Consider the following 13022-nt stretch of genomic DNA (forward strand, 5'->3'; position numbering starts at 1 on the left):
AACTTTTTACTGTGTTTTACAATCGGATGCCCCTACATTATTGTTCCCACTATTGACACGTAGCTCTGGGTTGCCCTGGAAGTTGTGTAGTGCGATGCCACACCTTGAGTCATCAGTGTGACCCTGTAAATCCAACGCAGAGAGTCTATTGGTATCCGTGATTTGGATTAAAACTGGCATCTGGAAGGTTGCTGGTTCAAATCCCATTACTGAAAGTCACATGACAGGACGATTTCCCCTCAGAGATTAACAAAGGAACAAAGTTTATCCAAACTCTCACAAGCAATCGCGTATTCCTCCTCGGCTCTCTAGTTTCCGATTCTGTAGTTTCTTCTCTGACCTTTCGAGTTAACGATTAGGCCTTGGCGGATTCGGTTTATTCTTACGGTTTCAATTTGTTTCTGGGTGATAAACATTTCATCTCCTGGTCCTCCGCATGCCTTCGGGCAGAAGACCTCAAACGTTTATTTTGGTTTTTGGCCCTGCTGATTTTCTGACCTTGATTCTTGGCTTCTCCCCTGACTTTCACTAATTAGACCTCCCAATCTTAGTCCTTACTGGGCGTGTCACTCACTTCCCGGTCCTTTTTCCTAAAGTCCTGTTTTTGCTTTCTCATTCTGGAGGACTGAGTGTCGTTTGATGAGGGGAGGAAACAAATTGAAACAATTTTAGCACAAGCCAAAGATAACAACACGTGAAACAAGTGAAGGGGTCCGAGTACGTTCTGAGGGTGCTGTACGTGTTTTACTTCAGGGTGTGGATCTCCGGTCGTGCTGGTTTCATTTGCACTGTTGTGTCTTTTCCAGCACCATCTTAGGTTTTTGTGTGTGCCACCATTTTGTTTGGGGTTCGCGCAGCGCTTGAAGTCATCAGTGTGACGGTCCATAAAAAGGGTCCGTGCATTAGTTCCTGCTCATCCAAGATTACGGATTTGCAGTGCGATTTTCTTCTATATTTCTGGGCTTTGATTCTTGCTTTTGATTCCCTGACTGACATGTTGTGTATGCGGTTTTGGCTTTGACATTTCGTGTTTGTAGACACAAACCTTTGCCTGTTACTGTAATGCGTCTCATCTTCTGTGGCCCCTCCTTAGACACTCAGTAGCAAAAACCTCCAAAGTGCTTGTGACGCATATGTCACAACGTCCCAAACACAAGCACTTTGATTACAACGTTAATTAAACGTTTCTGTAAAAAGTGAATCACATTCAAAAGAGTTGAGGCAGGGCTCCTGACCAACGAGTCGTTTGGGGGGGCGTTGGTAGTTTGTGGGTCTTCATCCTTCACATAAACAAGCCAAACCCCACCAAGTATTGTCTCTCCAACTTCATTTTCACAAAAAGATGTACAATACACTACCCCTCATAAGCCTGTAGGTGTGCCCGCGTACGTCGTGGTCTCCATGATAACCGGTGATGTGGCGCTGATGAGAAAACGTGAAAGTGAGCTGCTGGGAGTGTGTGGTGTGCGGTCACTGGATGGATATCTATTGTGATTGTCATGGTGGCCAAGTCGTGACTGGAGATTCACCTGCGTGTGCAGTGAGCGTCTTTACTGTGAACGATGAATATGAGGACCACTTAAAGAGAGTTAGTAAGTCTACAAGAACCCAGAGATGTGAGGAAGTCAAAAGTGCTTTTTGAGAAAGCAGCAAGAAATGCCCACACAGGTTGCTGGTGTAAAATGTTTGTCTTTTTTAAGGTGGGTTTGTGGTGAATTTAGAGATTAGAAATGAAAGTAAAAGTCATTAGCAACAGGGCGGCGCATTTCCAAGTCGGAATGTCACAAGATGAATGTCTAAGCAGACCTGCACACCTTCAACCCCATTTGTTTGTCTGAGCAAGAGAGAAGCAAAAAAAGAAATACCTGAAGTGTTTATTAAATGGCAGCTTGGCGTCGTGAAGATGATCTGCTAAACTGTACCTTGAATCTTTCAGGGCTCGACGGAGACACAGTGGCGTCAGGGCGAGCTCCCGCAGCTACAAGGCTGGGCAGAAAAAGGAATGCTGACACAGCCAAAGATGGTAAGCCATTCTCTATCCTCAGGGGGCTTGAACTTGGGGGCTTGTGTTCGTCTCAGGATAAGTGAATCCAGACGGCAGGACTGCAGTGAAGCTATCTATATAGAAGGAGAGAAAGATAGATGTGAAAGGCGCTATATAATAGATATGCATGATATGACGGACCGACCAGAAGGGGCGGAGTTTATTGCCCTCATTCAGAGGCCTCACAGAGCTGTGGGTGGAAAAGGAGACGGTGGTAAGCAACCAGGTGTCCTGGGGTGGTACGCTTCGCTTTGACGGGCCCAACAGGTGACCCTCTGACGTGCATACGTAACAATAGTTAAACTGACAGAGAGAAAACACAGAAAAAGAATTCTAGATTTTAAAAAACTCTTTCATTTTGCCTGTTTGATCCTTGATATTGACAATGGCAGAATCAACTGCCAACTGCTAATGCTGACTGAACACAGAGCTTCGAGATTATTCTAAGAGTGGATTCACAGAGTACCGAGACCCCTTCACTTTCTACCAGTTTATTGTGTTGTCTTGTCATTTTAAATTGGTAGATTTGTTGTTTATGCCCACCAATCTACACTCAATAACCCATAATGACAAGGTGACATGTTTTCAGAATGATTTGCAAACTTATTCAAAATCAAAATCTGAGCTCTCTCATTCCTAGAAGTATTCAGACTTTTCAGTCAGTACTTTGACTTTTCTGTCTTTATCTCATCCTTCCTGCCACATCTTCTCAAGCTCAACTGGATTAGATGGGAAGTGTCTATAAACTGCCATCTTCAGGTCTCTCCACACTTGTCCTATAGGGATTAAGTCAGGGCCACCAAAGGACACTCAGAGATTTGTCCCAAAGTCACTTCAGCATAGTCTTTCATGAATGCCTTGCGTTACTGTCATGCTGAAAAGTGAGCTGTTGTCCCAGTCTGAGGTGGCATGCAGTCTGGAGTGGGATTTCTTAAAAGACCTCTCCGTATTTGGCTGCATTCATCCTTCATATCAATTCTGAGCAGTCACCCTACCCCTGTGCCCCCCTACTATGATGGTGCCACCGCCACCAGGCTTCACCGTAGGGACGGTTTTAGGCAGGTGAGGAGCAGTGGTGCTTGGGCTTCAGCAGATACAGTGCAGTGCTTGGAGTTCAACTTGTCTCATCAGACCAACGAATCTCAGCAGCTCTCAGAGTCCTTAAATGCTTCACATGCCTTTTACTCGAGTGCGGCTTCTTTCTTCTCTTCTTCTTCATCTTCTTTTAATCAAACCGGGGCTGTAAAGCCCAATGTGACTTTATACAGTAAAAGTAACTTGTTGTCTAGCCACTCTTCTATAAACATCTGATTGATGGAGCCCAGCTGAGATGGCCATCCCTCCAGCAGGTTCACCCATCCAGGACTGTGGAGTCGGAGTCAGAGACAATTTTGAGTACCTGGAGTCCAGGTCGGAGTCGGCAAAAATGTACCGACTCCTAATAATTTTAAATTGTAATGAAAAAAATACAGCATATTCAAATGTCTCATTTGACAAACAGTAGTCCTAATCAAGTAGTCCTCTGATGTAAGAATAAAGCGCAGTGCATAGTTGTGTTACTACTAGTGTGAAGTTCAACTGAGCGATTAGACAACCTGACGTTCACATATCGTAATCTGGATTATGGTACATTACAATTTCATTTGATTTCTGATATAATGTGTTTCACAAGTTCATGTGAGTGTAGACACGTGTAATGATGGAGGTGGAGGTGTGTGCTATGGCCTGAGGTGTGTTCAGGGGTTCTTGTGTTTTGATTAAACTGGCCAATACAGTGGAGAGTCCGCTTCCTAGCCAGTAGTTCTGTGGTTAAATGACGACGTGGATGTTGCCTTCCTTCAATCAACATAGAAAATACGTTAGCATATTAAATAGAGAGGTGTTGGAGGATTTATCTACCAACTCCACAGCCCTGCTCCCATCTCAGCAGAGGACTTCTGAAGGTCTGTTGGGGTGCCCATTGGCTTCTTGGTCACCTCCCTTGACTAAGGTCCATCTTGCACAGTTACACAGTTTGCCTGGCTGGCCAGCACTTTTAACACTCCTGATGGTCCTTTCATTTCATAGTAATTGAGGTCACTGTGCCCCCTGGGAACTCTCCAAGCTTTACTTATTGATTTAATGCTCTTGGCCAGCTCTACACCTCACCATAGTTTGATCCTGGGGGTCTACCGTGCGTTCCTTGGGATCCACGGCTTGGTGTTTGTCACATCCTGATACGTGGGTATCCACAGGTCCAGGTGTGCCTTTCTAAAGGCCATCCAGTCAATTCAGTTGGCCACAGGTGGACTCCCATCAAGTTCTAGAAACATCTCGGGGAGAGTTCAAGTGGACAGGATGGACAATGTGGAAGGCCACAGGAAAGGATCTGAAAAGCTTTTTGGAATGAGAGATTTTAGTTTTTGGTCCTAAATACATGTGTAAATCTTCCTGAAAACATATCACTTTGTCATGATTGTGTGCAGATGAATGGTCAAAATGGCAAATTTATCATTTAAAATGAAATTTCCAACATTTCCAGTAAAACACTGAGAAAGCGAAGCGGTGTGAGGACTTTCTCAACCCACGGTGGCCCTTCGACAGAATGTCTCAGTGAAGGAGATGTTGCCGTTTTCTCATTTTATATGAAGTGGTCTTAATATTAATAATACAGAAGAGCAGCATCAGTGCTTCTGCTGGTCCCTCGGGGTCACCCAGGTAGTCAGTGGTGGGTTTGAACCAACATCTTGGCGGGCCACAATTCCACCAGGCCATCCTTTTATGGCAGTGAATTCGTTCAATTCCAAAGAGTGCTCTCTATCTTCCCACATGTGCCACTTTCGAGTAAATCTGTAACATAGCAGCAGATAAGCCAGCATATCCCCCAGATTTCCATTTTACTTACATTAAAGCTGATAATGCGTACAATTTAACAGCACTCTGGGGTGGTCCCCACTTTATAAAATGTTCTGTCTGCTCTTGAAGAGACGGAGGACGCTCTTCACCGCACTTACCAATTGTTGAATCGAGTTTTGAGACAACACTGATAATTAGCCTCTAAATCAACTTTCATTGAGCAATAAGGTGTGAGCCAATGGGAAGCCACTGCACGTGTAACAATGAAAACTCGGAAGGGTGTCATCTAGATTTTAACTTAAAAAAACTCTTACAATTTCACAATTAGGTACTGTAATTATAATTATTATAATTTGTTCAGTGCAAAATGAACTTCATTCATTGTTCCTAAAACTGACTTACAGTACTGGGGTTTCAGTTTTCACCTCATACCTGCACAGCAGAAATTGTAATAATTACACAAATGCTCCCAAACTCGGTCGATTCATTTTGTGAACCTACACTTCGCCATAGTGCCCGCCTTAGCAACATCGGGCATACCGTCAGGTGGGATGCCAGTCTATTAGGAGTGCCCAGTGTTGTAAGGTGGAGTCACAGACGTCTGAGGCCTCCTAAAAGGTACATCACCAGCCTGCCCGAGGAGACTCCTTCCAAATCCAGCTGCTTCCCACTGCTAACTGCTGGCTTTGGCCTAGCAGGCCCCAGGCATGGAGAGCTGGCATCACATGGAGGAAAATAACGGTAAACCAACCCCCACACACACACACACACACACACACACACACACACACACACACACACACACCTTGGTCTGTGCACAAAAGGGCAAACAAAGAATCTTTATAAATAAAGGATTTATTCACAAATGTAAAAAAGAAAAACCTCAAAAAGAGCACAAATAGACCAAAAAAAGGCATTGCCTAATGAGCAATACAAATGCAAACAAGCAAAATAAGACCTCACAGGGACTCTCCACAGATACAATGCTCACCTAAACCTGAGCCTTCTCTATGCTCAGGCTTAAAAGGCCAGGGGTGGGGCCAGCAGTGGCTCCGCCTCCTGGGGGCTCCACCCACAAAGCAGAAGGCATAGTAGAATATTTAAAGAGGCAGTTCATAGTTACAAACGTAACGGAAATAACATTCAAAATATGAAGTATAAAACCCAAACAATAAAAACACACGACCTCCACTAACCTGCAGGCCTTTGGAATGTGGGAGGAAACTGGAGACGACATACAAACAGGCCACGGCAGCCTGGCCACTTTACAAAGTCATTTTCAGTTTAGAAAGCACATTTAGCATCACTTTCATATTAGTTTCCACTGTTTATGTAATAAGCGCCTGAATACTATAAATTGACTTAAACATTTCTAATTATCTCAGTATCCCATTTTTATTGGCCTCTAATGGTTTGCTTTCACTGATAACCAGGAGAAATTCAAACTCACCTGGTTTTATGGCATAATCCTGTAACATTTCTATGTGAACAGTTTTGTTCTTCAATGACTTACCTCCTGCATTGTGCTTCATGTTAACGTATCAGTCTGCTAGTAGATGGCGACTCGCCTGGCGCTATGCCCCACAACATGCCCACTGCCGATTGGCTGAAAGTGCTGGTGCTCTTTGGTCCTACAGGCTGTGAGAAGATGACAGGTTTGCATATTCTGATGCTGCACTCATATGCACAGTGTCTGACATCTTTGTCTTATCATTAATTCCTACAAGGCAAACATTTTTGTTTTTTGAACAGTGAGAATTTGCTGTTTTTGACTAGTGGATCCTTTCTGTTTTGGTTGTTTCCTCAGCTTTTTATGGAATATTAATGAATTTACTTCAAAATCCCTGAGTCTACCATCCATCTCAGTCGTGTAGCACTTTAAGTGGTCTGCACAAGGTCATCCATACACACCTGCTCCACAAATGCCTGCCCACCCGTCCGTCCATCCATCCATCCACTGTCTGACCCTCCTCAGGGGCTTTGGGCGCCCTCAGGCGTTCTTGAACTTCAGAGTTACCAGACAAGCCTAACCTTCCTAAAAACACAATAACTGGAACAAAGCCCTGAAAGACACAGACTGGGGAGTTGTGTAGACAGCAGCATCACCCCAGCACCTCAACAAACACAGCAGCAGCCGCGATGGGAGGCCATTTAACCCGAGTGTGGTGCAAAATCGCTAAGCAGAAGCCTTGGTGTGGCAAAGTCCAAGATATGGCAGGCAGATCACCAGCTATATGGCCAGCAGTTACCTCTTAGCCTAAATGCAGTGTTACGATGAGCAAATTTGTTTCACTACAGGTATTTATGCATAATAATAAAATATAAAACTTAACATTTAAATCCAGCGCTGCTCAGGCTTCACACGATGTTCCATAATAACACCTCAGCCTCGAAGATTGTGTAATGGCAGGCAGGGTCAAGATAGGTGGGCATTGCAAATAGCAAAACAAAAGCCCCTTGAACCAGGCCTGCGGAGAACAAGCCTCACCCAAGGCAGCCTTACGTTCCCATCTCATCAGGCAGTTATCATTAGCAGTCTCTTTTCATTTGTTGTAGCTGTTCTTAGACAGATTTTCAATAAGTCTGCATTCAAGTAGGGATTCTAAACTATTGGGAACTCCCTGTTTTCAAATTGCTTTATTCCATTAAATGTTTTGATTTTGCCTTGCTGGCATTTATTGGTAACAAAGCATCTTCTGATTGCATGAATACATTTTGTCAACACATTGGCCTACTCAGGCCCAAGTAGGGGATTTGGCTTCTAAAGTTAAAAAATCTCAAAACACTCCTTAAAAGTTCCAAAGTACACAAACAAATGCCACTCTAGGGAAAGGAAGTCATAAAACATTGGCTAGAGAGAACAATCCAGCCAGGAATCTTTTTGAAAGAAGAATTTTCTTTTATGTCAGCAGAAACAGGCCAGCCCAGACTCCATTAATTCATTGATATAAAGAACAAAAGTGGCTAAAAAGACAACTGACATCCAACACCTCCATGTATGTCATCTAAAAAATTTAAAAAACCCAAAGGCAGAAGCAATAAATCCAAAGAAGAGAACATTAATGCTTACAATAATGAATGAACATCCATGAAGCACCAAAGGATCCGCTCCCAGGTTCAGAATATCCAGGCAGAGGGCGGCCCTTCATCAATACAACAACAACAACAACATTTATTTCTATAGCACATTTTCATACAAACAGTAGCTCAAAGTGCTTTACATAATAAAGAATAGAAAAATGAAAGACACAATTATAAAACAAAATAAATCAACATTAATTAACATCGAATAAGAGTAAGGTTCAATGGCCAGGGGGGACAGAAAATGACAATCAATGACATCACAATGGCCCCGCCCCTTGGGGTCCCCACTCACAGTACACGAGAAAGGCCTTCAAAGGACGCTGATGCGCCTTAACGACTCCCGAGATGGAAAGCGGGACAGCACTTGGACTGACAGGTCAAGCCAAATGTCTCCCGGGGACACATAAAGTTCTATCTACTGTATCTTACAAATAGCAGACTTTTACATGAAGGCAGACCCTAAAAAGAAATGACACAAGATAGAAATTTAACATAAGTATTAAATACACAGGAAATAAAGCAAACGACAGCAGCGGTCTGACTTCAGTGACACCGCAGACAGTAGACGTGCACATCACCAGGCATTGAGGGTCGACGTGTTCTCCAAACTGACGTCCGAGTGCATTTGGAAGAGACTGGGATTTACAGCAAGGAGAAGGTGATGGCGGTGGAGGAGGAGGAGGAGAACGACTGGAAAGGGTCAGCATCAGTCAGTTAAGGTGACAGTAGCAGTTAGAGGCGTTCTACGTGGCCGTAACAGCGGAGGTGTTTACATTCAACGGTGCCTAAGAACCAAACTTGACTTAAAGGCTGACCTGTTAATCCACGTGCTGTCCATCTCCAGACTCGTCACAGAATTTAAAGCAGAGTAGCGCAGGCACTACTGTAATGGTGCGGACTCTCACAACAGCGCCGAGTCAGCGCCAGAATGAGCCGGCATTCTGTGTTCATATGAGCAGCTTCAATGATCACCATTCCAATGAGGCTAAGCAAGCCGGTCTTCTGAGAGGAGAGCAGAGATCTGCTGGGTTGGTGCTGGCAAGCACTACACCCGCCATGATACCAAGAAAACACAGTGAATTAATAAGGTGGCACAACAGTGCAGTGTGAAAGATATTTGTTGTGGAGCGAGCAGTGGGCATGTTTACATTTTAAAGCCTGTATGCCACACACTAGTGCATCACTCATCATATGACATTCACCTTGGCACACACATTGAGCACCAGTGCTCATGTGCGCTTCAGAGACCACCAACTTCTTTAACTGCACATCTTATAATTAATGAAAATCATGTGGTACATGTGACTGGCTGACAGTCCAGGATAAAGCAGGAGAAATTGCTGGGGTGAAAACAAAAGCAAAAAGGGTGCCCTGTGGCACCACTGAAAAGATGGCTGACCCCCCAAAATGAGCTCGCAGGTCATTTTCAATCTTGTGTAAACACCGTCACCTTAAATGGGTCATCTGGTTTTATGGCGTCTTGACTGGGAGGGGCGGGCCAACTCTGGGCATCAGGGCTGGGCTTGTGTGCCCTTATTGGGTGTTTTCTTGGGTGCGGCTGGTGGAAGAGAAGATGCCCTTAGAGACAGCGCCCCCTCTGGCCATTGAGTCAGCTAGGAAGATGCACGGTGAGTGGGAGTCCTGGCAGGAACTTGAATTAGTTTACCACCTCCTTGTTCAATCTGCAAAACTCTTTAAGTTAAATTGGTTGGAAACTCAAGAATAGTCAGATTTACAGCTGACCATTGTTCATTTTGAATGTTGGTAAAAGAAAATCTGATTAATGTTGTGGTTCTCTTACTCTTAATAATAACAATTGTGATGTCAACAGCTTTACACCTTTTCACTTTGTCTAATTTTCAGTTGACTGAAAAGCATATAATTCAATTTTAATAAGAACAATTCTCAATATGCAACAACCTACTTACCTTTGTATTCCTATTAACACGCTGACACTTCCTGTGGAAAATGACAATACAAAGAGCCTTTTTATGATATTAAACCTGGTTTGCCTGCCTGCCTTTTTGTGTGTGTGTCTGTGTGTGTGTGTTTTTTAAGTGGCATTCAGCTGAAGTGTCCTTTTGTTCAGGAATAATACGGCATGCATTGCCTAGGAAAAGTCTTCACCCCCTGGTAGTTTTCATGTCTAATTGTTATAAAGCGTGGCAGGATGCCCGGTTATTGAAACAGGAGTCATGCTGTGCATTTTGGGGGTCTCTGCTCTCCCTCTTTCTTTGTGCTTTGTCACCTTTGTGGCCCTCTTGTGGACACTGGACAACATTACACCAGGTGTGGACTCAGGACGTCGGACGTTTTGTCGCTTTATATAGATGGATGACACTAAATGACCGTGGATTTAATTTGTCTTTAATAGACGCCGATCAACAGAAAAGGTGAAATCACATTTCTGCAAAGTGAGTTACAACTTGAACACAAAATGACTGATCTCCTCACAAGTATTCGGCCCCTTCAAGTCACTATTTAGTGTGCTCGGGTCTCTCTCTATCACCTCGGCCATTTCTCCACTGCTCGAGCTTTGTCTAGGGTCGTGGAGGTCGTGAGTGAACGGCCTTTGTCAAGTGCAGCCACAGATTCTCCATTGGACTCCGGCTCGGCCGCTCCAGTTCATCCTCTTCTGTGTTTTCCTTATACCTTCGACTTTATGTCCTGCTGGTCTTCTTCCAGGGTACAGGTTTCTTGCAGACTTCATCAGGTTTTCCTCCCCATCTTTTATATTTTAGCTTCCAGAGCTTGCTGTAGAGTAGCAGCCCCACATCCTGATGCTGCACTGGGGCTGGTGTGTTTTTGATAATGTGCCGTGTAACGTAATGTTTGTCTGATGGCCAAAAGGCTCCATTTTGGTTTCATCAGGCCACAGAACCTTCTGCCAGCTGATTTCAGTCTTCCGTGTCCCTTCTGCCGAGATGCCCTGCGTGTTTTCTCTCCCATAAAGATGGTGAAGCTCCCAGGATGACCGTTTTTGTCTGCACAGCCTCTCCAATGTCAGCCACTGCAGCTTGAGACTCCTTCAAAGTCCTCAGAGGTCTTTTGGTGGCCTTACTCACTCATCTTCTTCGGTTTTTGTGGACGGCCTGCTCTAGACAGATCTGCAGCTCAGCCATTCTCTTTCCATACCTTCATGATTCATTTAGCTGGATATTTAGCGACTTACAGGTTTTCTTGTGGCCTTCATGGAGTTGTTCTGAGTGGTCTTTTGGCCTCATTGTGAAGGTTTGACCACCATAATGACTCATCTCAAATGAAACCTCAGACAGGTGACCTCCATTGAAGTAATGATGGGGCTTCTAAAACCAGTTGGCTGCACTGGCGATACTTAAGGGGTGTCGTATTGAATACTTTTGTGTTTTTACTTGGGCTTTATTTGGAGTTTTCACTTGGACAGGGAAGCCAAATGAAGTCCACAGCGATTCGGTGTTTTATATACTGTATAGTATATAAGAAAGCGTGCAGACGTCCAAGGGAGTGAATATTATGTATATACGTTCTCAACTCGGGCAAACAGTCAAGCGCTGGACATTGTGGGAGATATGATCGTCTTGTCACAGACTAGCAAATGAAAGGTGAGATTTAGCTGTAAATTGGTTTATCGCTGCTCTGACCCGTGGTGTTTTTGTGGGTTCCCTCTGTAACGGGGGGATCTTAGGGGCAAGGATTCCAAAATATCATTAGACTGCCATATTACTGTGAAACTAATGATGATTTTCAAATTGAAGCAGTTGAAATTTATTGCTATGATGGCATCTTTAATTTATTATGAAGTCTGAGTCTCGCGTGTTTCCTTGACGACTGCTTCCCACAATCCCCTGGTAAGTGCGATAAGCGTGACGTCAATGCCGCAACCCCATTAATTTGGCCAATGTGTTTCCTTCTGACATCGACAGATGACATCTAACTGTGGGGTGTTAGAGGCCGTTACTTATCGGCTTCTGGTTTTGGTCTTCGAGATCTGCTTTGTAATTTCAGTTTTGACTCTCTGATTGGTTTGGTTTGGTTTGGTTTTGATCTTGGCGTCTTCTGACTTCTCTTTATCTCCCAATCGTTATCTATATATATATATATATATAAATCCAATGTCTCTCTGTTTGTCTGTCTCTCTGTCCACTTTTCACGAGAGAACTACTTAACGGATTTAGAGTGGGATTTTTTTCTATAATTAGCATGAACATTCCGGTTGCTTTTTCAACTTCTCTCATCGCGCTAAAAATCATAGTTCGCTTACAGGAGTGAGATATTCATGCTAATCCGAGACAGAGGCTGTGGGCCGAAGGCAGGGGGAAGCCGGGCGGGACCCTCCTCACTCACACGCCAGCCTCCATTCCAGCCGCTGTACCTCTCGCCACGTGTTGGAGCGTGACTCGCCTCCACTTAGCTAGCGATACCTGATTTCTATTTATTTTTAAAGTTTGTCCTGTTTCACTACTACGCTGGGGACAGCTTGCTAAAAGAATAAAATCAAACCATGAATCAGTAAAATGGCTTCACCCACACTTGTTAAATATGCCAATAGTTGTCTCCGTTAGTCCACACTGCCCCAGTGATTTTAACCCCCAGAATCGGAAGCATTTACTTCAGAAACTGCCAGTGTGGATGGGTAAAAATGAGTTTTGATTGCACTCTGATTGGTTCTTGCTTATCACATGGTCTCTCCTGATTGGAGGGTGATGAATGGCACCACTTGTAGCGAGCACTGAGAAATGACGCCATACTTGCACTGACCCGCCTCTCTCAGCCGCTTTGCTCGTCTTACACTCATCAGTTACTTTAAATAACAATCCGTTTTTTAATTTTTTCGCTTTTCATATTTGCCGTTGCTGTTCTCCATGTGTAAATGCAAGCTGTAAATGAATGTCTAGCATGGAGGCCGCGTCCTGTTTCCGCTGATGCACGGTTTGCCCAGTGCAGGTGAACAGTGGCGTCGTGCGAGTTCGGTCACTTTAGCGTGGCTTAGTGTGGACGGAGATCGCCTTCGTTTTCCAGCACCACATTGCAGTGTGGATGTAGCCATTGTTTCTGTTTGTCCCACCCAGGGTTGGTTGCT

The 13022-nt window shown here is 44.2% G+C and overlaps 1 protein-coding gene across 6 annotated transcripts in view; it reads left to right on the forward strand.

Moving 5' to 3' along the window:
- Positions 1 to 13022, forward strand: part of elavl4 (ELAV like neuron-specific RNA binding protein 4) — a 240210-nt gene that overhangs the window by 137307 nt on the left and 89881 nt on the right. For all 6 annotated transcript variants that reach the window (XM_039767262.1, XM_039767256.1, XM_039767257.1 and 3 more), the window contains one exon: positions 1937 to 2023. In XM_039767262.1, the coding sequence (XP_039623196.1) occupies positions 1937 to 2023 (87 nt within the window). The remainder of the gene's footprint in view (positions 1 to 1936; positions 2024 to 13022) is intronic.

This window comes from Polypterus senegalus, chromosome 10 (assembly GCF_016835505.1).
Source record: "Polypterus senegalus isolate Bchr_013 chromosome 10, ASM1683550v1, whole genome shotgun sequence".
NCBI classification, from domain to species: domain Eukaryota; kingdom Metazoa; phylum Chordata; class Cladistia; order Polypteriformes; family Polypteridae; genus Polypterus; species Polypterus senegalus.